The sequence below is a fragment of the Xenopus laevis genome, chromosome 6L (assembly GCF_017654675.1).
Source record: "Xenopus laevis strain J_2021 chromosome 6L, Xenopus_laevis_v10.1, whole genome shotgun sequence".
Lineage (NCBI taxonomy): Eukaryota > Metazoa > Chordata > Amphibia > Anura > Pipidae > Xenopus > Xenopus laevis.
The window spans coordinates 145145949-145173360 of record NC_054381.1 but is presented as its reverse complement, the minus strand read 5'-3'; the positions used below and the strand labels follow the sequence as shown (position 1 = coordinate 145173360).

Here is a 27412-nt window from a genome sequence, read left to right as displayed (position 1 = left end):
CCACCACCATAGGCAATTCTTACTTAGCTGCATTATTTAAGTGCAATTTAATAAGTGCAAAATCAGCTCCAGTTCTAGGAACCTGTAACAACCAATTTGCTGGAGCATGCATATCCAGAATTTGGCTTAACCCATAACCAAATCCAAACTCTTAAAGTAGTGTAGGTTTAAAGCCATGGGCATTTAAAAGCATCAATTCTTAGTTAACACATGATTAAAAATCTAAATTAAAAAATTTGAATATGTAGATTAGGGTGTTTTTTTGTGTAAGAAATGGTGGTCAACCAATCCAATGAATTGAGTTTATTTTTAGTTATTACATCACCCTTTCATTTGAGAATTATGTAGTGTCACTCAGGCTTGGAAGTTTTGTAGAGATCATTTATCTAATCTGGCAATTTGGGAAAAAAGGAACTTGTGAATATTATACCTAAGGGGCAATTCGATTTTGTGTTTTCTGTATTCTTACCTTCAAGGCTTCCTGAAGATGGCGACACTGCAGAGATGGTGGACTGCACAGTTAATGTCAAGTTCTGTCCACTGGATAAGGCAAACCCAGAACCACCAATGAAGACCTTAATGGGGAAGGTACCGGCACTCATTGGTTGGATCAGGCACTGGATTTCAGTTGCTTGTTGAGAAAAAAAGTTAATTAGTAACAAGTATATTTCCAAGAATAGGTGTGGAGTATCCCTTTAACTGCTGTTTATCAGTCTCTATACACAAAATACATGCAACCTACAGTAAGTATTGTATGGAATGGTTTTGCATTTTGGCTGCTGTTGGCTGCTTTATGTGCGGGCTGTAGTTGAATTATTTCTTCTGATTACAGAAGAGGAATAAAAACTAGGAAGAATATACATAAGCACTCATAAAAATCAACACATTATGTGGTGCCATAAATCATAAATACTTTTGAGAGTAGGACAATGGAAATATGAGAGGGAAATCTCGTAACAGTAAATGATAGAACCGATGAGTAGTAGATCATGGGTAGATGCAAGGATAGATGGATTGATAGACAGACCTTATCCCTCCCAATGAAACCATTATATGTGACACATGAAAATGTCAATGTTGCGCAAGCAACCAATGGAGCTGACTTACCGAAGATACTGATAATTGTACAGGGCACATCCCCAATGTTCACATAGCTTGTTTCATTGCTTGTCCCTTTAGAGAGTCCAGCTCCACTTATTAACAACCCCTGCGCAGCTGCATTATCATCTGTAGATGAACAGAATTATTATAGTACTGGCAATGTCCACTGCGTAAGTGCAATTAATATGAAATGATAGCTAAATACAATAATGCATGCTCTTTGTACTGTATATATTAGCTTAAATGCATACTGATTATATTAATATATTATTATATATTACACAATGAGGACAGAAGGCTTAATCGGCTCAGTCCAGTAACTGACCTCAACCAGTCAACTGTTTGTTTTCATAATTAAGCTTGCACAGGATTCATAAACATGAATATCTTAATGGTGCACTACGAAATACAGACTTCAGTGTCAGGGGGCGCAGACTAGCCCTGTCTTTACTGACTGCCAAAGGGACTCCCGAAATGGGGCACAGGACCTGCAGCAATTCTACATTCAAGGAGGGCAGTGTGCAAAGTGCAAAAAAGGTGCATTTTGTTATTTTGTTCATACTGCCTTACTTATAGGTATAGATCTTGCAGGTGGAAACTGGTACTGCAAGTGGCAAAACTATTAAAGCTATGGTTGGCTGCATATTAAAGCTATATTTTAAAACTCCAAGAAGCTTATGAACAAAGCATCTCCTGATACTGACAGACATATTGTATGTAATCAGCTGGTACAATCTAGAACATATGCTAAACATTAATAAACTTACATGTAGTGGTATTTAAGCCACTGATTACTGGCGTTTGAGCTCCCATCCAGGTATAGCCACAGTTTCCAGAACATTTTGATGGGATGCCATTTATATAAACCTCAACCTAGAAAGATGAAGGACCTTTGTTAGTGTCAAGAGTAAGTTTATTGTCATTTCATCCATATACGTTTGTACAGTACACAGTGAAACAAAACAACGTTCCTCTAGGACCATGCTACTACACACAACATAGACGTACCGGACAACAGACAAAGAGGCAAATTTACTAAAGGGCGAAGTGACTACGCTGGCAAAAATTCTCCAGCATGGCGTATTTCGGAACTTCGCTGATTTACTAACGGGCGCTGGCGTAAATTTGCTAGCGAAGGGACGTAACTACGCAAATTCACTAAGATGCGGATTTTACTGAACGTTACCTCTTGCGCCAGACTTGCCTTCGTCACCTCAGACCAGGCGAAATGCAATAGAGTAGATAGGCGTTCCTCAAAAACAAATTGAACATTTTTCTAAGTCCCAAAAAACGCTGGCGTCTTTTACTTTTTACAGGGTGATAGGCTGAAAAAGATCGTAAATTTTTTTTTTGGGTTCCCTCCTTCCCCTTTATATTTCCTAACATATGGCTCATAAACTATACACTGGGCTCATGTGTAGGGCAATATACCACCTCTATTTTATTTTATTAAGGATCCCTGGCCTTGTGCAGTGTAATGTAGTTACTGCAACATATATGCCCATTGTACTTTAACTTCACGCCGTACGCTAATTAGGCATTGCTAGTGTAACTTTGAACTGCTTATCGCATTATCACTAGCGCAACTTCACAAGCGTTCGGAACCCTGGACGCAACTTCAGATTTTCGTGAATTAGCGTTGTCCAGGCGAATCTACGTCTGGCGAAGTGTTGCGATGTCATCAAAGCCGTCGCTAGCGCAATTTCGGAGGTAAGTAAATTTGCCCCAAAAAGTGCAAGTGCAAAAATATGCAACTCCTGCAAGGCAGGACAGCATAGTGCAGGGACAGGACAAGACAGTGCACACCCAGCAGTTGTAATATGTTAAGTAAATAATGCTAAACGTCAGACATGATGGGTGTATCATGAGACCTTCTCTTCTGCAGGAAGTGAGATCAGAATAATGAAAACTGAAAATGTAAAAATGTTGGTTATTTATTGTTTATCTTCAAAGCACCCACATGTTGGTCAATGCCAAAATCCATCTAGAGATAAACGGGGTCATTTATCAAGTGCTGTGCAGGTTGCAAATTCAAAAAAGTTGGCGATCTGCAGTGTACTTTTTCATGTCGCAACTTACAAAGGTGCAAAAAGACAAGTGTCCCCCCTATAACTACATATAAATGCTGGTATTCAAATATGTAGGCATCCACCTGCCATGCCCTAAAGTATTGTATTGTGTATCTTCCAGACATGCAAATTAGGTGGCTGCAACAGAGCCCTGTACTTAAAGTCTGCCCTATGGAAAGTGATGAAGAAAGGTTTGTCTTTTACCTTGTACCTGCAGAGTTTGTGCCTTTGCACTTAGTTGCCCTTTAATTAAAGTATATTGGAGATAGGTTTCTTTTTCATTAAAGAAAGTAGAAATGTGATTTTATTTTTTTTGCCTTTACATGCCCTTTAAAAGATGTGTATCGTTTTTATAAGAAACCTGACTGTATGCAGTGAAATTCTCCCTTCATTTACTGCTGTGGATAGGAATTGTCAGATGGTCCCTAACTGCTGAGCAGGGAAACAATCATACTTATGAACAGCAGGGGGAGCCCCAGCCTTACTTCCCAGCCATGCAGAACTCAAGCAGCTTTGTTTATGACGATCCCTAAGCAGCCCAGACCACACTGAGCATGTGCACAGTCTTAGTCTTGCAAAGATGTTTAACAAAGTTACAAGATGGTGACCCCCTGTAGCCAACTTTGAAAGCATAAATCATTTGTTTGATTAGGCTTGTGGTGCAGTAAGTTCATGTTTATATTTAGTATACAGAATACAGCATTCTTAGCCTTATTCTATTTTAGACTTTACATGCCCTTTAAAAGAGCATTTGAATCCGGAGTCTGACTTGCAGTTAATGACCACTAGTATTAAAAATCACAACCTTTCACGTTGCATTTTATTTTAATTTTACAGTTTAAACATATTGATTTGGTACTGTACTGTATTGTTTTGGCAGGAGAAAAGGCTACAATAAATAGTAAAAAATATAATTCTATGGCCCATGACTATAATACATATTAGTAAACTATGGAAATAGAAGCTATACATTAATGCAGAATTAGTAGAATTCTTTACCTGTGGGTCCTTGTTGGGGGTCCTTAAGAAGTCACCCAAGAAGCGCTGACGGAACAGACCTCCACTGGTTAATTTTTTTGTAGTAATTGTAGCGTTTATGCCAGTCACTAAGGAATCATTTATCTGTAGACAAGAATTTATATCATTAATGTTAGATAAATAAACTAATTAGACCTATATTCTGTACACAATACCATCAGGTTTTATTTCAGCAAAACAATTCCTAATATTAATTGATTTACTTATTCTCTATAAATGAGAGAGTACCTTGTACCGGTATGGGATCCATTATCTGGAGGCCTGTTGTCCAGAAAGTTCAGAATTATGGGAAGACCATCTCCCATAGATCCAATTTTAATAAAATAATTTACATTTTTAAAAATGATTTCTTTTTTTCTCTGTAATGAGAACCCATTGCATTATACTTAATCCCTACAAAGATATAATAAATCCTTATTGGAGGCAAAACAATCCTAATGGGTTTATTTAATGTTTAAATTTTTTTAGTAGATGGAGTATAAGTAGAAAGTATGGAGATCCAAATTACAGAAATACCCCTCATCCCTCCAGGTCCCAAGCATTCTGTATAGCAGGTCCCATACCTGTACTTGCAATGATGAAATGGTACTTATGGACATTATGGGCACAGGCCCCAAGCAGAAAGTCTACCTGTAACAGAGGTTGAGATCCAGTGGATGTTAAATATTTGATCCTCCAGGAATATCCAGCACAGCTGCCGCTTCCAGATGTTACAGAAACTTGTCCCAGTTCAGGAATGGTTTCCAAAACATATTGCAAGTTTGTACTGGATATGTTGACTGCGAGACCTGGAACGTGATAAGAAAATAATACAAAATTATTACTTTGTGGTTAATTGTCTATTTGGCCTATGGTTGGCACCCACACTGTTTCCTATAGTAAAGAATGGTGGGTCGCATCTCTATCTATTAACAGGTACATTTAGAGCTGTTATTATAAGTGACATGACGCTCCAAATTGCCATTCTGATGATATATTGTCCTACTCCATTTGTCATGTATGTATGTATGTATATTTTTATTTGTAAAGCGCTCCTTGAGGGCAAAGCACTGTACAACAAAACAATAAATTAGTAGTATCAAACAAGGAGTCATTGGAATAAAAAGTAACAATAAGTGCATTATTAGAATACAATTCACATAAATATAAAATATAATTACAATGCAGATTAAGTGCTCAGTGTCAAGGAAACAAAAGGCTAGAGGACCCTACCCCGTAGGGCTTACAGTCTAAATGGGAGGGTAACATACAGACACAATTCAGAGGGGTATTAAGGTGCTGTGGGTTACAGTTTGTTACACTGTTATATAAGTGCCAGTTCAGGTGTTATCCAGGTGCTCCCAGAGGTAGTCTTTGAGTTTTGTTTTAAAAACATTGAAGGAGGATTCTCTCCTGAGAGATTCAGGAATGGCATTCCAAATATAAGGAGTCGCAAGAGCGAAGGGTTTGATACGGCAAACAGCAGTAGTAGTGGGGGTACAACCAAGCGGTTGCTCTGAGAGGAGCGGAGGTTTCGGGCAGGAACATATAGAGAGACAAGAGATGAGATGTAGTTAGGTGCCGAGGAATGAAGGATACCCCCTCATTCCACTGTTCTGCAGTCTGCAGGAAACTATACTATGGGTGAATCCTGGCAGTCTTCCTAACTTGCAGGCAAATTTGCTAATTAGGACTAGGGTTAAGAAAACTTCTTTGGCAGGTACATTTGTAAGACAAAACTCGGAGCAAAAATTTGAGAATCTCTCCATTGTATTTTGCATCACTGCAACATAAAACATAATTTACACCAGAAAAAATTGCAGCATTAGAATTTTTTCACCAGGACAAATATGAGCTCTTTTAACACAGGATAAATAGCAGGCACCTTTTCATTGCATTCGGTCAAATTCACGGCAGCCAGTCTTGCTCATCACTAGTTATGCTGTGCCACGAAGATAACTCTACACAAGGCAACTTGGGTTTCCTAGGGATTTCTCAAACTTTTCAGTATTTTGGTTTATTAAAAGCATAAAAACACATACCTTGAATCTGTTTTCCATACGCCTGAATACTGAATGTGCCCCCGATTGGAGGAGATGCCGCCTGTGTTCTGTTAATATTAATCACAGTACCGTTGGGCCACAAATCCCCTCTGTAGGTCGCTGTGTTATCTGAGCTGTTTTCAATGTTCTGCAAGTAGGAGAGAAACTTTAACTCTATTCATGTCAGAATATAAATTTGCTAAAAACAGTAACAGTTTCATCAACATTTTATCACCGACTTTGTTTTTAGGTCACTTAGGGGCAGATTTATCAAGGGTCGAATTTCGAAGTAAAAAATACTTCGAAATTCGACCATCAAATTAAAATACTTTGAATTCGAATATCGAATTCAAACTTTTTTCAACGAATTTGTGTATTCTGCGGTTGAAGTAAAATCGTTCAATCGAACAATTAAATACTTTGAATCAAACGATTTGAACAATTTTAACATACGATCGAATGATTTTACTTTGACTTCAAAAAACTGTGGAAGGTCCCCATAGGCTAACATAGCACTTTGGCAGGTTTAATTTGGCGAAATATTGAAGTCGAAGTTTTTTTTAAAGAGACAGTACTTCGATTATCGAATGGTCAAATATTCAAACTATTTTACTTCGAATCAAATTCAAAGTTGTAGTATACTATTCGATGGTCGAAGTATCCAAAAGATTACTTTGAATTTCTAAAATCCCTCGAATTCACTTCGACCCTATATTTAAAATCAAAAATCCTACAATTAATTGACAGCATTTCCTATTTTTTTACTGAAGTTAAAAAGGAGTAAAACCCCTCTCTGTCTAGTTGACGACCAATTGTTAATACCACGTTAATTGCCAATATCTACTGTATATTGTTCAGTTCTTAAGTTTCTGATAATTAAGAATAATTTCAATAAATATTTAAAAAAAAAACCTTGTGATTTGTTATTACGTGATTAGTGTCTGATCACTAGTGCCTATGATTTTCTGGTCCCAGAATTTAGAAAAATCATAGGCAGTTAGTTCTTGGGACTTCTCCACCTCTAATAACTTTCATTTTCTACCTTTTTCTTCAATGCTGGTCTTTTTGTGGACATTTTGATACAATTTTTTTAATTAACGTTTTCACTTTAAACACCTATCAGCCTAGGCTGAGGTGTGCAAACCAATTACAATTTACCATTTCAGTGGGGGTTGCTTCCCCCCCCCTTTTTTTCATTAATTTCTGTTCAGTTAATGTGTGTAATAAATTCAGTCACATTTCTTCTTGATTAATTTGTGGTAATTTTGAATTAGTTTATTACCCGGACTTGTGCAGGCACAATTATTAAATTAATTCATTGTTTTAATTTAACTATGAATTTAGAATAATATTGCACTAGCACTTTAATCAATCAATTTAAATCGCTTGAGTAATTTATATTCACTTAATTTAGTATACTATAAGTAACTTTTAACCATTACTTAAAGGCACAAAGCACCTAATAGGGCAATCACTTCCTGGATTCAGACACTAATCACGTAATAATGAATCACAAGGTTTTTTTTTAAATATTTATTGAAATTATTCTTAATTATCAGAAACTTAAGAACTGAACAATATAGATATTGGCAATTAACGTGGTATTAACAATAGGTTGGCAACTAGACAGAGAGAGGTTTTACTCCTTTTTAACTTCAGTAAATACATAATCAGGTAATTATACGTCTCTCTTTCTTTAAAGTGACGTTGTAATTTAATTAGGGTGTACAAAACAAATCTCGCTTTTTATACAAACATTTCCTATTTTATTAATTTACTTTGACTCTTTATAAAAGTATAATTTTTCTCTTTAAAAATGTTATAAAAATGACCAATTTTTAATGTATTACAGTTTCAGTGATTATGTCTGATTTTACCCTTTTGTACTCTGTTTTATTATATTCATTCATCTTTGGCATCTAAATGGTTTATTTAAGATTGTGGTATTTTTTAAATTTATTTTAGAATGTTAGATTTGTATTGCACTGTTTAACTGAACACTGTTGAATAAACATATCCCCGCCTACATCATATTGTAAACTTTATCAGATTAAGTTTAAACATTTTCAGATCATATTTTTGCTAATTTTGTAATGTTTATAACATATGGGAAAAGCCACTTTAAGGAGGTTATTTATCAAAATCATAATTTTTTCAATATTTTAAAATAAAAAAGTCTGACCAAATTTGAATTCACGATTTATTATTAAAAAAGCACGATTTAATTAGATTGGGTGAAAACTCAGTAAAATCGAGTGGAAACCCAAATCGTACAATTTTTTTGAAAAAATTTGCTTGGTTTTTGATCAGATTTTCAGGCTAATTCCAGTGCTGACCACAGAAACGTCCAAATAGGGGCCTCTCCCATTTGACAGGTCTGAGATTGCAGACTTTCGGATTCTGACTTTTTGCATCCTTGGGGTATGAGAAATTTCAAAAAACAGTAGTAGTTTTTAACTCTTGCTCTGGAGCTTACATTCACTACCCATTTCTGTATATTTATATATTTTTTAGCCATTATTAACATAGAAAAATAAATTTATTTACCGTTGCAAAGCCAACGGATAACAGTGGAAAATTGTAGCCACAATTCACTGGTGTGATGGTTACACTATACTGGTTGCGTAATGAGCCGTTTGTCCAAGGAGCCACAGCAACATCCAAAATCATTATTCCTCTGTTAGCTAATGCAGGTTCTCTTCTTACAGTTGCACCTAACAGGAAAAAATATGTTTCCGAAACATGAACAAATACTGAAAGCATTAGCCTCTCTGAGGGCAGTCATGATTTGTGGATCCCATAACTGGTTAGAAGTATGCAGGATTTTTGGGAGATCTAGGAGTGTCTGGGCATTGCTGTGTGCTGCTTTCACATAAAGAATGTTGGGAGGTAATATTAAAATCATAGATACATTTTATACACTCATCCACTGTATTCATTTAAACATAAATTCAAAATTACCATTGATATTGTTGGTTGTAGCCACCTGTCCAATATAGAGCACGTCAATGTAGAAGACTGATGCCGCTTGCAGACCAATAGTTTGCACATAATAGTTTTTGCCAGTGTAAGTGGATTTTATCAGGTTCAACAAGTCGACACACGTATATGTCCAGCTGAAAGATAGAGTTGGAATAAAATGTTTATTTTTGAATTAGGGATGAAATATATAACTAAGCTGAAGAAATAATTGTCAGCTAAAGGAAATTATGTTTTTATATACAGGTACAGGATCCGTTATCCAGAAACCCATTATCCAGAAAGCTCTGAATTACAGAATGACCGTCTCCCTTAGACTCCATTATAATCAAATAATCCAAATTTTTCAAAATGATTTCCTTTTTCTGTGTAATAATAATACAATAGCTTGTACTTGTTCCCAACTAAGATGTTATTAATCCTCACTGGAAGCAAAACCAGCCTATTGGGTTTATTTAATGTTTACATGATTTTCTAGTAGACTTAAGGTATGGAGATCCAAATTTCGGAAAGATCCTGAGCATTCTGGATAACAGGTCCCATACCTGTTTTTATATATATATATATATATATATATATATATATATATATATATATATATATATATATACAGGACCGCCATCAGAAACCGCAGGGCCCCATACGACAAAATTTCCTGGGCCCCCTGGGCTGCGCCCCACCTACAGGTCCGCCCTCCCCACCACACAGTAAAAAAACAAAAAAAATATTGGTGGCTCGGGTTCCCACATGTTTATAAAAAATAAAAAGATATTGGTGGTCAGGGCCCCCCATAAAAAACCATTTGGGGCCAGGGCTCCCCATTAAAAAATATTGGTGGCTAGGACCCCACATGAGAAAAAAAAATGGGTGGCCTAAATTGGTGGCCAGGGCCCCTTAAACGTCCATGCCTTCCCGAAGTCAGCAGAAAGATGGGGGGCCCGGATAATCAAGTAAGTGTGGTGTGGCAGGGCCCCCCTTACCCTCGGGGCCTCCTAAAACTCTCCCCCCTGTCCCCCCCCGATGGCGGCCCTGTAAATATATATATATATATATATATATATATTTATATATATATATATATATATATATTTTTTTTTATTATTATTATTTTTATTTTTTTCTTTGTGCTACTTTTGTCTTTTCCTCCCCATAGCTTTTGATTTCTAATCTACTCCCACTTCCAGGAAATATACACCCAAATTATTTTTCTCCTAAACTACACTTTATAGAACCTTGAAGTCTTTCTGGATGTTTTTGTTTACTTAGACCATAGAACTTCTTGGTTGACCCTCTCTGAATAGATTAGCTTTTAATAATATTCATTTTCTATAGACAGGGCTTCAAAAACTCAACTTCATATTTAAGGTTGTGCCTCTTAGGTGACCTATGCTTCTTACTGCATACAAAAACTCTTTATAAACTACTATACAAACACTCTGTAATGCTGATGTAGAATTTTTTTTTTAAAAAAAACTAATCTATGAAAGCTGCACAAGTAGTAACATTTACTGTACTTAGAAATCAATATTGTTTTTAAAACTACACAGCTAATTTCGGATTTGTTCCCACTGGCTCCTATTGACTAAATGATGTTCAAAGCAGATATTAACATAAATTCTGGTGTATGCACTTTTATAGATAGGAGTACAAAAGCTTTTATATACACAATTTACACACAATGTAAATTGTACCTCATTTATATGCTATAGTTTATAAATATGCTGCTAAATGAATACCATTATTTTCACTTGAAAATTAGAAATCATTTTTATTTTCCTCAATTACAAGATTTTAATGATTTTAATGATTTTTATTCTGTAATAAATCTGGAAATGAGCCCATTATTAGTTTTTAGCAATAAAGAATCATTTCAATTGTTTTTGTGCATTCCTCATATAGTGGTGAGCCCTTAGTTTAAAGCTAGTGTTTAGAGTTAGAATTTTGCCCTTACCTATCTGATGCTGGAAACTTATAAGGAAAATTGTTGTTTACAGTAACCACACCGGAACTTCCTTGGTATTGGAAAACAATGTTAATTTGACTCGCTGGGGCTCCTTTATATGCAAAGCACATCTGGGGAGAATAGTAAAGTCACAGTTAGACCATATCTTTTGCTGTTTCTGATGTGAAACCTTTAATAAACAGGATATAATTAAACACCAGCGAAACAATCACAGCAACAAATGAGTACATATAATTTGTTTCATGATGATCTATGCAATTAATTGCAGGCCCAGTTTAAAATATTTTGCAAAGAAAAGGATTTTACACTCTGATTTTTTGTCATGCCTTAAAGGAAAACTTTACTTTAATTTTCCTTTAAATCTTTGCTGAGCCATTTTTTTTGTGGGCGTCAAAATCTATGGCGGCAGAATTTTTGCGAGTTTATTCGCCAGCGGCGAAACGCGGAAATTTGCCCATCACAGTTAGGGGCCAATTCACTAACTTCGTGTGAAGGATTAGAAGTAAAAAAACTTTGAATTTCAAAGGTTTTTTTGGGCTACTTCGACCATCGAATGGACTACTTCGACCTTCGACTTCGACTACGACTTCGAATCAAAGGATTCGAACTAAAAATCATTCGACTATTCGATAGTCGAAGTACTGTCTCTTTAAGAAAAAACTTCGACCCCCTAGTTCGCCATCTAAAACCTCCTGAACTCAATGTTAGCCTATGGGGAAAGTCCCCATAGGCTTGCCTAAATTTTTTTGGTCGAAGGATAATCCTTCGATAGTTGGATTAAAATCCTTCAAATCGTTAGATTCGAAGGATTTAATCGTTCAATCGAAGGATTATTACTTAGATCGAACGATCAAACTATTTGCGCTAAAATCCTTCGACTTCGATATTCGAAGTCGAAGGATTTTAATTCCCAGTCGAATATCGAGGGTTAATTAACCCTCGATATTCGACCCTTGGTGAATCGGCCCCTTAGTATGAACTCACTCGTTGGTGAAACAAGGAAACCCCTGCCAGCACCAGACTTCACTAATCCGCTTTTGGGGCTCATGGAGCTTTCTACCAAAAGGGAACCTGCACACTTCGAAGTTAGGACCAGAGTAACTTTGTAGAGACAATGATCAGGCAAAAGCAGTCAAGGATAAAACACAGGTCAGGATAATAAATGTGGTCAGGAAGATGCAAAGGTTAACATGTAATTTGCAAGGCTTGAGCAGGATCAGAGGAATCCAGCCTGGGCAGTGTACTATTTCTAAATAGCAAAGGACACCAGAAACCGACGTGAACAGCAGGACATTTCATCCTGGGTTAAAATGCTTATACTTGCATGTTCCAGCACAATGATTTAACTTGACAGAAGTGAGGTTAGTTCTGTATAATTATAATATGAGTATTATAAGCCTTATTCAATAAGGCTTATAATACTCATATTATAATTATACAGAACTAACCTCACTTCTGTCAAGTTAAATCATTGTGCTGGAACAGGGGTGTCCAAACTTTTTACAACGAGGGACAGATTTGGTGAGGTGAAAATGTGTGGGGGCCGACTATTCTAATTGTTCCATTATCTGGGGGCACAACAGAATGGGAGGCCCCAAAATGGACAGGGCAACTCTAACGTACAATAGTTTGTTCCAGCTTATACTTGAGGGGATAATAAATAATTATTTACCACACTAATCAGCCCTGACAAGCTTCCTGCATCTCTTTCTCTCTAAAGCTGGCCATAGATGTTGAGATTTTTAAAAGATCAGATCCTGATCGTGAGACCAATATCTTCTCAGAATGATCGTACGATCTTACGAATTTACCATCAACTAAAAAGACCAATTTACCAGGAAAACAAAGGGGATCTGCCTGCTTGGCCCTGCAAACATAGAGAGATTGCACTGGGACCGACAAAGATTTTTTGACCTGGCCGATCAATTTCCCGACAGATGTCGGCCGAAAAATCGTAAGATGTACGATCGTTCGAATACCACTAACCGCACGATAATTTCGAAGGATTGGTCGGACTTCCCTAAAATCGGTCGTTCGGCAAGAAGAATCGTCGCGTCTATGGGGACCTTAAGAGTCAACCCCTTAACAATAAAAGTCTGCAACGTGCTTATGTCTCACAGTGTTCTCTAACCAGAACAATTACATAACACTGCCCTAACCATAATGCTCCATGGTGTCTGCGTGTGTCTGCCTCTCTCCTCCACCCCTCTGTAGCTCACTCTGACAGCCAGAGACAGTTGTGGAAGAGTGTGCTGTGTGAGCACAGAAGAAGAGAAGATTCCTGCACAGACTGACTCTGACTGAGGTTTACCTAGTAGCCGTGATTGGTGGCAGCACGCAGTCTCTCTCAGACTGTCTTCCCAGTCCCCACCCAGTCTCCACAGAGGGAAGGCACACAATCCGACTCCGGCCAACCAGAGTGAAGCCGTGGAGAGGGGGCGTGTCGGGACAGCACAGCTCTCTGTGACGTCCACACGCGCTGTCTCCACACAGCCCAGCCAGCGAAGCGGGGTGGGCGTGCCGGCACAGCAGCAGCAGTCTCTCTCCTCTCTAGGGAGCTGCACTGCGATCGGATGGAATAAGGTGCCTGCAGCAGTTGGCTGGGGGAAATTGATGCGGGCCAAATTAAAATGCCGTAGTTTGGGCACCCCTGCCCCCAGTCCCCACCCAGGAATGTTTGTAATTTTTTTTTGCTATGGGGCAATTTATCTATGATTCCTTATAGGAATAAGGCTTATTCCTATTAGGAATCATAGATAAATTGCCCCATAGCAAAAAAAAATTACAAACATCCCTTTACTGTAATGAACAACAATAATACAATCACCAGTGCTAATATTTGTATAAGTCAGCATTCCGTTGTCAGACTGATGCCCTTGGCCCATGTGCTTTCTCACTCCTTTGGCTCATACAGGGAAAAATAAATGAATTTATGAACTTAGGTCTCATTCAAACATTTTTAAAGAAATTTTGTTTCCAGTGTTAATGTTCTGATTGGCTACAGGTTTTTTTTCCTAGCCCCTCCCATGCCATAGTTGTCGCCACACAAGAAAACAGAAATGAAATAGCTTATTACACAATTATAGGCTAAAAAATCTGAGATGACTGTGAAAGGATAAGAGGATATCATTGTTTTGTATTGGTGAACAAATAAATGTACTTGTCTTCATTACATTCAGTACAAAATAAAATTGTAAGAAATATTACCTGGCTGTGAATGGTCAGTGAAATAAGGCCATATGTTGTTTGGTCAGGCCTAAGATCTGCTGAATCGTACACAGTTACTGGATTCTTCAAAGAAAAGCGGCCACAAAATGCTGGAGTTTCTGTATTTGTCAGAGTGCCTCTTAGGTTATTCAACTGCAGAACAATAGACAATATCTCAGCTAAATATCTTGTGATCAAGCACAAATTATTATTCTGAACAATAATATACGATGCGGAGCTATACAGGCACATTGACTTTCCTTTGTTTCATATACCACATGACCACTTCCATCAATGTTAATTGAAAGAGAAGATGCCCTTAATACTAATTTCATACACTTCCATCAATGTTAATTGAAAGAGAAGATGCCCTTAATACTAATTTCATACACTTCCATCAATGCTAAATATCCTATTCTCTTCATTTATTGCTTATCTAATTTTCTTATTTGCGTTTGAAAAGTGTGTGAACACATTTCCCTATGAGCCAAGCTACCTATAATAACTAGCCTAATAAGTAATGCTGACCATACATAGGGTGCTGAAGGGTGCCTTCTGTGCCCCTCCACACCTATATATTGGCTCATGTATTGGCAGGCTTTGAAAATGTCTTGAGCTTGGCATATGCATTTGATTTGGTCTTTTGCCTGATGGGCCTTCTTAGACATGGGCACATTTATCAAGGGTCGAATTTCGAATTCATGTGAGTTTTTCAAAACTATAAACTGCTGCAGACCTCGCATTGCCCTCCCGACGCAGTGCACCCCGCCTGACGTGCTGCCGATCCGATGAGCGCGTGCGCTCCTGTGCAGATGCGCATGTACACTACGTTTAAGGAGCATGAAATTAACGCAGGAAGGAAGGCCCTGCCTCAAGACCCTCCCGTGTGCATGTGAAATGCCGGCGCGTGCCACAAACTGTTTTTTTGGGGGCTGGGTCTGCTGGGTCAGGAAGGGGGGCTGGGTCGGCGGGGGCCCAACGGGTTTTTTTTTTTGGACTAAGGCAACAATCCTGGAGCTGCCATGCATTTCTCATTTAAGTAAATGGGAAGCAACACCAAGACATACATCACAATGCCAGATGCTTTCTAGATTATCAAAAATAATGTATCAAAAATGTAAATAACAACGGTATGAATAGCTAATTCATTTATTAACAGTAACTTGTTACCGGAGTGAAATCGTTTTCATAATTCCTGAAGAATTTGACTGCCATATTTTCCGTGTACTTCACATAAACATCTGGGCACATGGAACTCAGCATCTCCTTAATGGCAGCCTCTACCTGGAATAGTAAAAATATATATCACATAAAGGAAAAATAGATAATTTCCTGTAACAAAGAATGATCATTTGGTAGTTACATTCCCACAGTGCTTTAGATTATTCCCCATCAGTCCCTGTCCCAGTGGATTTTATAATCTAAGGTCCCTATCAAATGCAAATGCAGTAGGGTCAGTTTTATCAGCAGACAAATAACCTGCCTGTATGGTTTTGGATTGTGGGGAAAAAAAGGAGTAGCCACAGATAACCAAGGCAGACACAGGGAAAATATACAATCTTTTTAAAGATAGTGATCAAGTTGGAATTAAACTCAGGGACCTAGCACTGCATGGTAGAAGCCCAACCCACTGAGCCACTGTGCTGCCCAATTACAAAATATATAACTACAGAACTAAAGAAAAGGTGACTTGGGGGAACAATTATTAAAAATGTAATATACAGAAGGATTAATTTCATTATTGAAGAAAATGAAAACCCTCAAAACAAATTAATTTAAAATTGTTCAGCTCCTTTTAAGGTTTTTTGGAATGTAGATTAAATTTTTTCTAGTTTTCAGCATAACCTCCTGTGATAAAAGGAACATCTTGTGAAGTCGCTCTGTTTAGAAAATTATATCATTAAGCAGAGGAGAGTCATCTGATATTTTGGGTTTGTGACCCATTAGCATATAGCAAGTTTAGAGATAGGCACAGGTAATCATTATGCACTCTGGCTTAGCACCCCATCTGCTGGTTTGATTCTACTTTGGAGAGCCATTTTTTTACACTGGAAAACCTCTGCCCACAGCCTCAGACTAGACTGTCCCATTATTCAAACAAACCTCTGCAGGAGATGCATTATCTGCTATAGGTTTGGAGTAAACTCCACCCCACACTAGGGTGAAGGTGCTCATGTCAGCTCTTCCTCTGGTCTGTTCTGCCACAGTCACCGTAAGGTTGCTCCCATCTGGGATCTCAAAGGAAAGCAACTGGAATTCACCTTAGGAAATAGAAAAAGGGAAAGCATCAGCATCTAAGTATTTTTTTTTTTTTTATTCCACTTATAAATGTTTTCTTTTAGTAGCAAGTTGCTAAAATGATTCTTCTTTGAAATCTGCATTTGGCGTTTAAGCACATACATGATTGGGTGTGTAGGGCCTGTAGGGCTGGCTAATGACAGAACATACCTCTTTGGGAGTTGAACGTCACGGTGTAGATATTCTCATTGCTCCCACTTGTCATGGTTACACCTACAGTGTCTGGTCTCAGAGACCACAAGTTGTTTAGGGCAGTCTGAACATCAGCAGCCGACGCATCAGCTGACAAATAATCTGAAGGGATAATGGAAAATAAAATGCCAATTAATTATCAACAAGACACAAGGCTTACGTTATCTGACTGATAGGAATGGTTAAGTATGTGTATATATATGTGCATTTGGAGTTCATTTGATGGGTTTGACTTTGATGGGCTTTGGTCTTTTTTTCAACCCAACTTAATAATGTAACCATGTATTTCATTTTCTCTCCTACAATTATACTAAGCGATTTGCTTATACTTATGCCATATGAAATACTTATTAAATTCTAGACTCTTCACTTAATACTGGATCTTATTCAAAGCTAATTGAATTTAAAGAGATATGTGACCCTATTTTTCACTCTGTAACCCATGTTTGTCAAACTATTGTAAGACCCCTATTAATGTAAAGCTCTGCATAACTTGCAGTGGCATTATAGAAATGAATGTTGATCAAGTAATTTAAGGAATATGCTGCAATGAGAGTGTTAGGATGGAGTGATATTTGTATTTAGTATCCTAATACTCCTAAAATGCTTAGGCTTTGCCTTACCTGTTTTTTCACTGCCAACGATGAGCCTGTAGAACAGTGCAGGACAAGCAGTATCACACAGTTTTGTAACTTTGATTGTCTGAACTTCCTTTATTGCTGCAGATCTGCTCCAGTTCTGCAATGTTATAGTCTACAAGAGATAAATGTTATCTGATAGTCACTAAGAAGTTTTTTGTGGGAACATTCTACCAAAGGCATAAACTCTCATTTAATATTAATTTTCTTTAGTGTAGTGGTGATCATTTGTGGTGGACTGGTTAAATGGCAAACTTAACCTGTTCCCTGAATAGGGTGCGGTACCTGTTTCTCTTGTAATACAGTCGTCTGGGACTCTATACTCTGTAATTCATTAACTGCATCGGATGTCTGTGTTTCGCTGTAGACACTGCCAGGTTTATATACACCCACATCTACTGACGATGGCCCCCAGAACTGGTGCAAATATATCTCAATATAATACCTACAAAACAAAGTTAGAAACATTCTCATAACACTTTCCACAAACCATTAAAGAAACAAACTTTAAAAACAAGTAAAGTGAAACTTACGGTTTTCCTTTCTGAAGTCTAAACGTTTTTGACTTTTGTGTCGTGTAAGAGAAATAAGAATTTGAATAGCCGCCATATGCAACCTTTGTCTGAAATGCAAAATAAAATGAAATTTAAGTACATGGATGAATTCCAAATATTATTGCTATCCTTTATTTATATTGAGTCGAGAACTAACACAGCACTTTACAGAGATCAAACCTTGCCCCAGAGAAACCTTTAAGGCCCCCACCATTTGCATAAACACTATAGCCAAATTATGTCATGGAATACATGTGGATATTTTTCATTATTGTTGTCTGAACATTAAACTTTAACCAATAACCTTAAGTTATATTTAGAAAAAGTTTCAAAAACATCATTTACAGTCAAACCTTGGTTTATTTTACTAAACAACAAAAAAGATTTTGAATTGAATATGATGACTCTGCTTTCATTAATTATTTTCAACTGACAATTGCTGCAGCAAAAAATTAAATTTTTTTTATCAATGGATAAACTTGCAGAGGGATTTTTTCAAAAAGATTTATGTTTGAAGCTAGAGAATACAGGTCGGGCTCTATGCTCTAAGGAACAGCATTAGTGATGGGCGAATTTATTCACCAGGCGCAAATTCATGGCAAATTTGCGCGATTCGCCGCCAGCGAATACATTCGCAAAATGCCCGCGAAAATTCGCCCGAAAGGATTCGCTGGAGTCAAGAAAAAAAATCCGCCAGTGTCAAAAAACGTCCGCCGGCGTCAAAAACGGGCGCCGGCGGCAAAAACGAGATGCTGGCGCCGTTTCGCAAATTTTTCGCAGTTTTACGAATTTCACGCGAAATTTGCGAATTTTCCGGCGAAACTGCACAAATTCGCCCATCACTAAACAGCATGAGGAAAAAATTACCATTTTATCTGACTACTATATGTGGCAGATTTATCAAAGGTCAAATTAGAAATTTGAATTTTCAACATTTATTATATTCAAAACTAGACTAGGGAGTTATTCTAATTCAATCTGAGTTTTAAAAAAAAATATATATATTTGATTTTCAGACCTGCCAAGGTTGTATATAAGTCAATGAGAGAGGTCCCTATCCTATTTGTAAGTTTCTTTGTTCTGCGCGACTATTCGGGCAAAAATCCCAAAAATTTGTACGATTCCCGATCTGATTAAATCATGCTTTTTTAATAATAAATAAGGTTCAATCGTGGATTCTAGTTTGGACAGACTTTTTTAATTTAAATAATTAGAAAAAAATCAGATTTATCAAAGGCCGAATTTTGAATTCATATGCAATTTTTTTTAATTTGAATATACTCACAATTTGACTGGGAAGTTATTTAAGAAAAAAATTAAATGTCTAATATTCGATTGAATGGTTTAGACCCAAAAATTTGAATCATGTTCGATATATCATATGAATCGAGTTTTTCTCCCCCAAAAAAACCTTGTCAGCAAGGTTATTAACATCTCCAAATTGCTTAACAGACCTCTGCCATTGACTTGTACATGAACTTGGCAGGTTTTAGTTGGCGAATATTTGAATCAGGACTGTTTCATGGTCGACGTGTGATAAATCTCACATTCAAATTAACATTCGAACATTAAAATTTGAATGTGTGAATTTGGAAACTCGAAAATTAGAATTCAAATTTGCTTTTTGACCCTTGATAAATCTGCCCCTTAATAAGTATGTAATATACATGTATTAAAAAAACAACTAGGAGCCATCAAAAATAGTAATAGCATTTGGTATATATATATCTTTTCCATTTTGCCTAAACCGATTTTTAAAAAAGAATTAAAATATACATTGTATTATTCATTATTCCAGGAGGTTCAGATCTCCTCATTTAAATCTCAGGGTTGCCTTAGAGTGGTACAGAACCCCAAAACATAATAGGACAGATATATCAAAATGTTAGTTTAGAGCTTAATAAATAAGAAATCACCCACGTTCTATTCATTCATATGGGATTTTTAGAACCGTATTCAAATGGTGAGTTCTAACTGTCACCATTTGATAAATACAATTCTAAAAGTCCAATAGGAATGAATAGAACGTGGGTGAATTTTTATTTATTAAAATCTAAACTAACATTTTGATAAATCTGCCCCTAAAGGTAGCACTTTGAGCCTGTGTATTTGTTAAGCTTTAGCTCTTCTTTAAAAATATACACTACTCTGTTACTTTCTAATACATACTTGCTCTGGTTCAGTAACCCATAGAAACCAGTAAACAATCATTTACTTCAAACATTGCAATTGCCTAGGCAAGTCAGAGTGAACTTCTTATTAAAAGTCTTTGGTTAATGGACCAAGATATTTTTTCTGCTGTAACTGGAAATTCTGGAATGTGTACTATTTGATATTCCATAAATCATACTGGGTAAAGTACTCTTTCCTGTTTACTTTAACACAGTAGACTAGGGCTGTCAGCAAGGATATAATGTGCAGAAAATAACTTTCTTCATCCATTTTTATAAAGGCATGGAAACATTTAGGGGCAGATTTACTAAGGGTCGAATATCGAGGGTTAATTAACCCTCGATATTCGACCAGGAACTAAAATCGTTCGACTTCGAATATCGAAGTCGAACGATTTAGCGCAAATCCTGCGATCGAACGATCAAAGGATTATTCGTTCGATCGAACGATTAAATCCTTCGAATCGAACGATTTGAAGGATTTTAATCCAACGATCGAAGGAATATCCTTCGATCAAAAAAACGCAGGCAAGCCTATGGGGACCTTCCCCATAGGCTAACATTGAGTTCGGTAGCTTTTAGCTGCCGAACTAGGGGGTCGAAGTTTTTCTTAAAGAGACAGTACTTCGATTATCGAATGGTCGAATAGTCGAACGATTTTAGTTCGAATCGTTCGATTCGAAGTCGAAGTAGTAGTCGAAGGTCGAAGTAGCCCATTCGATGGTCGAAGTAGCCAAAAAAACACTTCGAAATTCGAAGTTTTTTTAATTCGAATCCTTCACTCGAGCTTTGTAAATGTGCCCCTTACAGTTATTCAGTTGTCCTTTTCAATGATTAACACAAGGGTAGTTCTCCTTTAGAGTGATGCACTTAGGGAAAGATTTATTACTTTATCTAAGCTCTCTCTTCTAAACACTTTTGCTATTTACATCAATTCATTTTTTTCTAGTTTTCAAGACATTAGGGGGCACATTTACTAAGGGTCAAATTTTGAAGTGAAAAAAACTTCGAAATTCGACCATTTAATTGCAATAGTTCGATATTTGAAGTCAACGTTTTTTTGATTGAATATGGCCATATGTGATGGAAGTAAAATTGTTTGATCGATCAATTAAATCCTTAGATTTGAACGATTTAATAGATCGATCAAATGATCGAACGATTTTCAAAAAAAAAAAAAACATTTGACTTCTAAAAACTTAGCCAAATGTTGGCTATAGGTTCTAGGTCCCCATAGGCTAACATAGCAATTTGGCAGGTTTAAGGTGGAGAAGTTGACGGTTTTTTAAAGAGACAGTACTTCGATTTTCGAATGGACGAATATTCGAAGTATTTTCAATTAGAATCAAAGTCGAATTTGGCCTATTCTATGGTCGAAGTACCCAAAAATGACTTCGAAATTTGAAGTTTTTGAATTCGAAAATTCACTTCGATTTCACTTCGACCCTAAGTAAATGTGCCCCTTGCAGTTTCAAACTGCTAATATAATGAATTTGGAACTACAGAGTCCCATCTGTTGTTCATTTCGGCCAACATTTTAGGCCAAGTCAGCTGAAAATTAATTTTGTGAGGAACTGATGCTGCTTTGCATAGAACTGAACAGTTACAGGTCAGGTGACTCTTCTTTGATAACTGGCTTCATTTTCTTAGCACAGCAACATCACAAGATGTTTTTTTCTCCACAAAATCAATTTCCCAAAATTAAAAGCAGGTTTAAAAACTGCAAATATCTGAAAAAGTAGAAAAAAACTGTTTTTATAAGAAACCTGACTGTATGCAGTGAAATTCTCCCTTCATTTACTGCTGTGGATAGGAATTGTCAGATGGTCCCTAACTGCTCTGCAGGGAAACAATCATACTTATGAACAGCAGGGGGAGCCCCCGCCTTACTTCCCAGCCATGCAGAACTCAAGCAGCTTTGTTTATGACGATCCCTAAGCAGCCCAGACCACACTGAGCATGTGCACAGTCTTAGTCTTGCAAAGATGTTTAATAAAGTTACAAGATGGTGACCCCCTGTAGCCAACTTTGAAAGCATAAATCATTTGTTTGATTAGGCTTGTGGTGCAGTAAGTTCATGTTTATATTTAGTATACAAAATACAGCATTTTTAGCCTTATTCTATTTTAGACTTTACATGCCCTTTAAGTTTGAGGGTTTACATTTCCTATAAAAATCATACACACTGAAGAATCAATACATTTATCAACACAGATAGATATGTAAGTTTATCAGAATGTGCTCAACACTGTTAAGCAGCAGTACTTAGAACTAACACCTATCTGAAATGATCACTGATAAAAACAACATGCAGGGAGAAATGATTCAGGTTATTAATATCTACATTGGATCAAATCTATAGCACAAGGGTACCACTCGTAAAAAAGATATCCATCATTTATAAAGCAGTTCTTAAAAACTCAATGCAAATAAGAATTTCAGGCTAAATAACTGGTTTGTTGAATATTAACCCCAGTACAAAAACCCATATCGACCAATAAGATCTTTGCTATTTTTTATTTTAACAGCAACAGACCAATTAGTGCTAAGTGCTGATTGGCCATTATTGGCCGGTACTATACCTTGTTTGCTGGGTCACCAGTTTCACTGAACATTAGGATGTAATAATCATCTCCCTTGATGTAAAAGGTGTAGTCATCCGTTTCAGAAGGTACAAAAAAGCCACTGAGTCGGACAATAAAATTTTGTAGCGTCCATGCCTGGGATGCATCTTCTACCCAACTAACACCAACAAAATTAGTGGTATTTGGAGTGAAATTTATGGCTTGGTCAATTGCATATGAAGATGTTTTATTCCACATTTCACACTTAAGTCCTCTGCCACCTGTTAGTATGTCAGGACAAGAGAGAACAATGTTGGTTCAATGCATTCAATATATTCATTGGTGGATAAGATATGATATATTGTATATATTGCTGAGATATTCAGTTATTTCCCCAATTTCACAAATTCTATAACACTTAATTAAATGACCCAAAAAAACATCAAAATATAATACTGTGGGATATTTGTATAATAGAAAAAAAAATCAGGATCAGATTATAGTAGTCAAGAATCATAATGGACATATATAGGCATATTTATTAAAGAGGGAAACTAGAATACGCCCAGTCCTGCCAAGTGAAATTCCTCCACTCCCTATTCACTTGTATGAAATTTTAGGTTCACTTTTCACATTTGGTGGGCCCAAAGCTACCTATGGAACCAATCGATCCTTTACAATACTGAACAAAAATACTAAATTATTGGGAAAGCTGCAACCGATAGTTTTCGTGTCACTCGATGAACTACATACCTGGGAACAGGGTGGGCAGTACTTTTGGTCTCGGTGGAGTTTGACATATTATTGTAGTATCCGTTAGTCCAAGAACAATGCACTCCTGACCTGTAAGAATCGTAAGTTCACAGACTTTCAAGGTCTGTTTTTATAGCATTCAGGGCAATTGATTGAAATTTCTGAAGCTGGTTATAGTATATTTATTTATTATAGTATATTTAAGCGATCGTCTCTGAGCACCCATAGTGATCAAAGTTCCATATGTGCTGCACCCCAAAGATGTTTTTTAAAAAGATAACATTTGAGTTTTTAATTGGTCAAGTAGAATGTGATTGAGCAGCAGTCAAGTTTTTTTCACATACATAAGGAATTGAGTCTATGAGATTCTAGTTTTATTAAGTAAATAAGTGCACATTCAAGTTTTTGTGAGGTTTTGAGCTATTTGATTACAAATCAAAACTTGTAAATTCAAATTTCAATTTTATACCTCCAAATCTAATAACAGGTGCACCACTTTTCCCTGCCTCAATATTAGTATTAGGACACAAAAGGAAACACACATATAGCAGCTTTACTTACCATGTACAGAAATTACAGATTAGCTAGAACTGTTTTGGTCGAAAAAGCAGCGTGAAAAGCAGATAGAAAAGGATAGACGTGGGTTAAAATTTAGAAGGTGAAAGAAGAAAAGGAGCTTGAATAAAGAGTTGAATAGAGAAATTTAGAATTTTTTAGATTTTAAAGTGTATTAAATACTCAATAGTGAAAATCCAAATTTATCTCATTATTTTCTGAAATATACTCCGACCAAATCTGCACCGGTTATTTCCCATTATTTATCAATACATTTCCCAGAAATATTCCAGTGTGGGAAAAAAAACTCAAAAAAATTGTGAAAATCGAACAGAAATTCAAATCATACGAAAGTTTCTGATTTTTTGCCCGAAAAATTTAGCTTTTTTGGATTTCTGCTCGAAAACCACAAAATCTTTGGATTACAGGTCTGAAATGCCGAATTTTCGGATTCAGAGTTTTTCCATCCTCACAAAAAATTTGGATTTTATAGCAAAAAACATCAAATTCTTTTGAGTTTTTGGCATTCAGACTTTAATAAATAACACCCTAAGTGAAAGTCCTGCATAATAAAGCATCACAGTATTACCCACCTCCCACAAGAACTCTGGCGGGGGAATCCGTTTCATCAAAGTTGCTCCCTGTTATTGTGATTGTTGTGCCACCTTCAGTACTTCCAACAGAGGGGGAAATTCCTGTGATCTCTAAATGTAATGGTTACAGGATGGTTATTTTATTTGCTTTTCATTTTAATACATACATTCATTACAATTGTAATTTTTATTAGCATTTTATTGGTGGGTTAATTGTAAATTAATTACAATTCTTTGACTCCTTTCTAGTTATTGTTTCTAGAAATCCAAACTGGTCAGCCGCTACAGGCTCGAAACGTTGCTGTTGCTATTCCCCTGCTGATGAGAATAAAGGCTTTTTAATGAAAATTTGGAGTGCTGCTCATTTCAGATTTCCACAAGTGTTTCCAACTGTGGCAGGACATTGGGGGAGATGCACCCAACTCGTTAAGGGTAGAGAGAAGTGTGAGCTACCTGAATTTTTTTAAATTATTGTTTCTATTGCACTAGACAATGATGATGTAATATTTTTACAGCTTACATTGTGGTTTTTCCCACACCCACTGAACTGATGACAGATGAACAAGAAATGTCAAAAGGAATATTAAGCCCTTCTATTATGGTTCTTTGTGTAAGTGCACAATTGTGTATCTTTCACCAAATCTAGTTTAAAGGTCAAACATCTAGTATCCCCTAAACTGTTTCCTTATTATTTTGCTTGTCACAACAAAATTCTAAATCTTTCAGTCCTACCTTAGGTGTAATTCTTTTTTAGAAGTTATGTAATATTCTTGGACAGAATTCATTTGGTTGCGCAAATAACATAAAAATAGTATTTAAAAAATTTCCGCTAACACATTGTTAGTGAATTGTTTTAAAAAGGCAGTATACCTCCTTGTTCAACATGAGTGCAATTAATAGGGTTTGCGCTGAACATACTACTTGTGTCTTGTTTTAATCATAAAAAAACATGATTTTTGTTATTTCTTGAGTTAAACTGAGCAAACTCCATGTTTGGTTCTTGCAAGCTAGATGATTAGTGCACAGATAATCACCCTGCATTATAGACTCCTTTTTATCTTTAAACCAAAACACATAAAGGGGTAAAGGAAGGGCATTGTTTATTGGGAATCTAATGAGCTACCTTGTAAGGACCAAATATTGAGGAGCATCATTTTCCCTGTTTCATTGAAGAAATAACTTAAACCATAGATATTCCAGAATTAAAACAATAGGCAAAAAGCATGTTCATCACAGAACCTAATTATTGCTCCATTATGTTGAACAAAAGGGTATACTGCCCTTTTTCAACACAGGTTCAATGAATAAGGCTTCTGCTAAACATACTTTTTGCATATTGTTCTAATTCTGAAATATCTATGGTCTTTATTATTTTTTTTTGTACTAAACCGGGCAAAACTGATAGTAAAAGTCACACGAACCAGAACCGGAAGTAGAATGTGACTTTAATTTTAATTATTTTCCTTTTACTGTAACAAATACAACTTTTTTTTTTCTAAATAAAGCAAGAGACAAATAGTATGTTCCGCACAAGTCATACTCATTGAATTAATGTTTAGAAATGTATATTTACTGCTCTTTAATGAGGGATTTATTTTAGATGTCCTTCTGCCATTTACAGTAATTCTGTAGGTGTTTTCCGATGACTATTATGGCGTTTGTTTATTGTTTACAATAGAATTTTTTTTTAATTCTTTGCTTCTTAAAATGAACACATAAATAGAATTACCTGCATATGTTTGGAACATGGTTATTTTATTCAGGGAAGACACAAAATAAGTCGCCAAGTTTGGTAAACTCCTATGGATTGAAAAAGATAATCAGTATACTTTCTGTATTATCAAGAAGTAGCATGGGTATATGTAATAGAAGATACATAGAACACAGAATATTACAGAATTCTAGATATGTTTATCACTCATAGGCTGACGTTTCCAAAGTCTAAGGATTGATTGCACAATCTGGTCACACATGCCATTTGTCATCTGATCAGGCAGATTATGATGCTGAAGTGTAGGTCCTTGCAAGTTTGTGCAAGATAATAAACACATAACTAAAATCCTATTTTATCTAATTTTTTTAATAAAGAAAACTCGACCAAACTCCCATCCACGAGTTCACCTATATATCATTAAAATAACTTGAAAACAATCGGATCTCTAAAAGACTCGATAAAATCTAGTGAAAACCTGAATCATACGATTTTTCAGACTTTTCTCCCGAATCATTTTTTTTTTTTTTTTTGGGGTTATTGCCTGAAAACCCCAAATTTTTCGGATTATTGGGCTAAACCAAGCACAGACCATAATATCTTCAAATTGGTATTGGGATGTCTGCATTACATTATACATGACCTCCACAGGTTTGAGATGCTGGATTTTCAGATTCAGACTTTTTGCAGCATCGTAGTATAATAAATCTTGAAAAATTTAAGTTTTAGTAAATCATAATCTTTCCATTTATCCCAGCTGATTTTTGTTTCTTCCGAATGTGCACTCCCACTTCCTCGACACTTGCTCTCTTCTGCTTATGCGCGAATGTGGAGGGGCGACGTAGTCGGCAAGGTTGCCAAGGGCTCCCAGCCAACTTGGCCAGGCACTGATATCACCTATCTTGTCCATCCTTGAAATTCTGCTAACACTGACACACATTCATCATTATCACGTACCTTCCATAATAGCTGTCCAAAATAAAGCTGATATTGAGATGGCCTGCA

At 36.4% G+C, this 27412-nt stretch overlaps 1 protein-coding gene across 4 annotated transcripts in view; it reads right to left on the bottom strand.

The window, feature by feature from the left end:
* Positions 1–27412, bottom strand: part of LOC108719383 (fibrocystin-L) — a 112772-nt gene that overhangs the window by 54000 nt on the left and 31360 nt on the right. For all 4 annotated transcript variants that reach the window (XM_018268211.2, XM_041566612.1, XM_018268213.2 and 1 more), the window contains exons 10-30: positions 27365–27407; positions 26426–26496; positions 24697–24807; positions 23549–23638; positions 22814–23076; positions 18040–18128; positions 17792–17951; positions 17492–17621; positions 16827–16970; positions 16482–16639; positions 15549–15662; positions 14379–14531; positions 11160–11281; positions 9191–9345; positions 8777–8943; positions 6230–6377; positions 4839–4996; positions 4170–4292; positions 1869–1974; positions 1108–1227; positions 470–631 (exon numbers count right to left, since the gene is read on the bottom strand). In XM_018268211.2, coding sequence (XP_018123700.1) covers positions 470–631; positions 1108–1227; positions 1869–1974; positions 4170–4292; positions 4839–4996; positions 6230–6377; positions 8777–8943; positions 9191–9345; positions 11160–11281; positions 14379–14531; positions 15549–15662; positions 16482–16639; positions 16827–16970; positions 17492–17621; positions 17792–17951; positions 18040–18128; positions 22814–23076; positions 23549–23638; positions 24697–24807; positions 26426–26496; positions 27365–27407 — 2787 coding nt within the window. The remainder of the gene's footprint in view (positions 1–469; positions 632–1107; positions 1228–1868; positions 1975–4169; positions 4293–4838; positions 4997–6229; positions 6378–8776; positions 8944–9190; positions 9346–11159; positions 11282–14378; positions 14532–15548; positions 15663–16481; positions 16640–16826; positions 16971–17491; positions 17622–17791; positions 17952–18039; positions 18129–22813; positions 23077–23548; positions 23639–24696; positions 24808–26425; positions 26497–27364; positions 27408–27412) is intronic.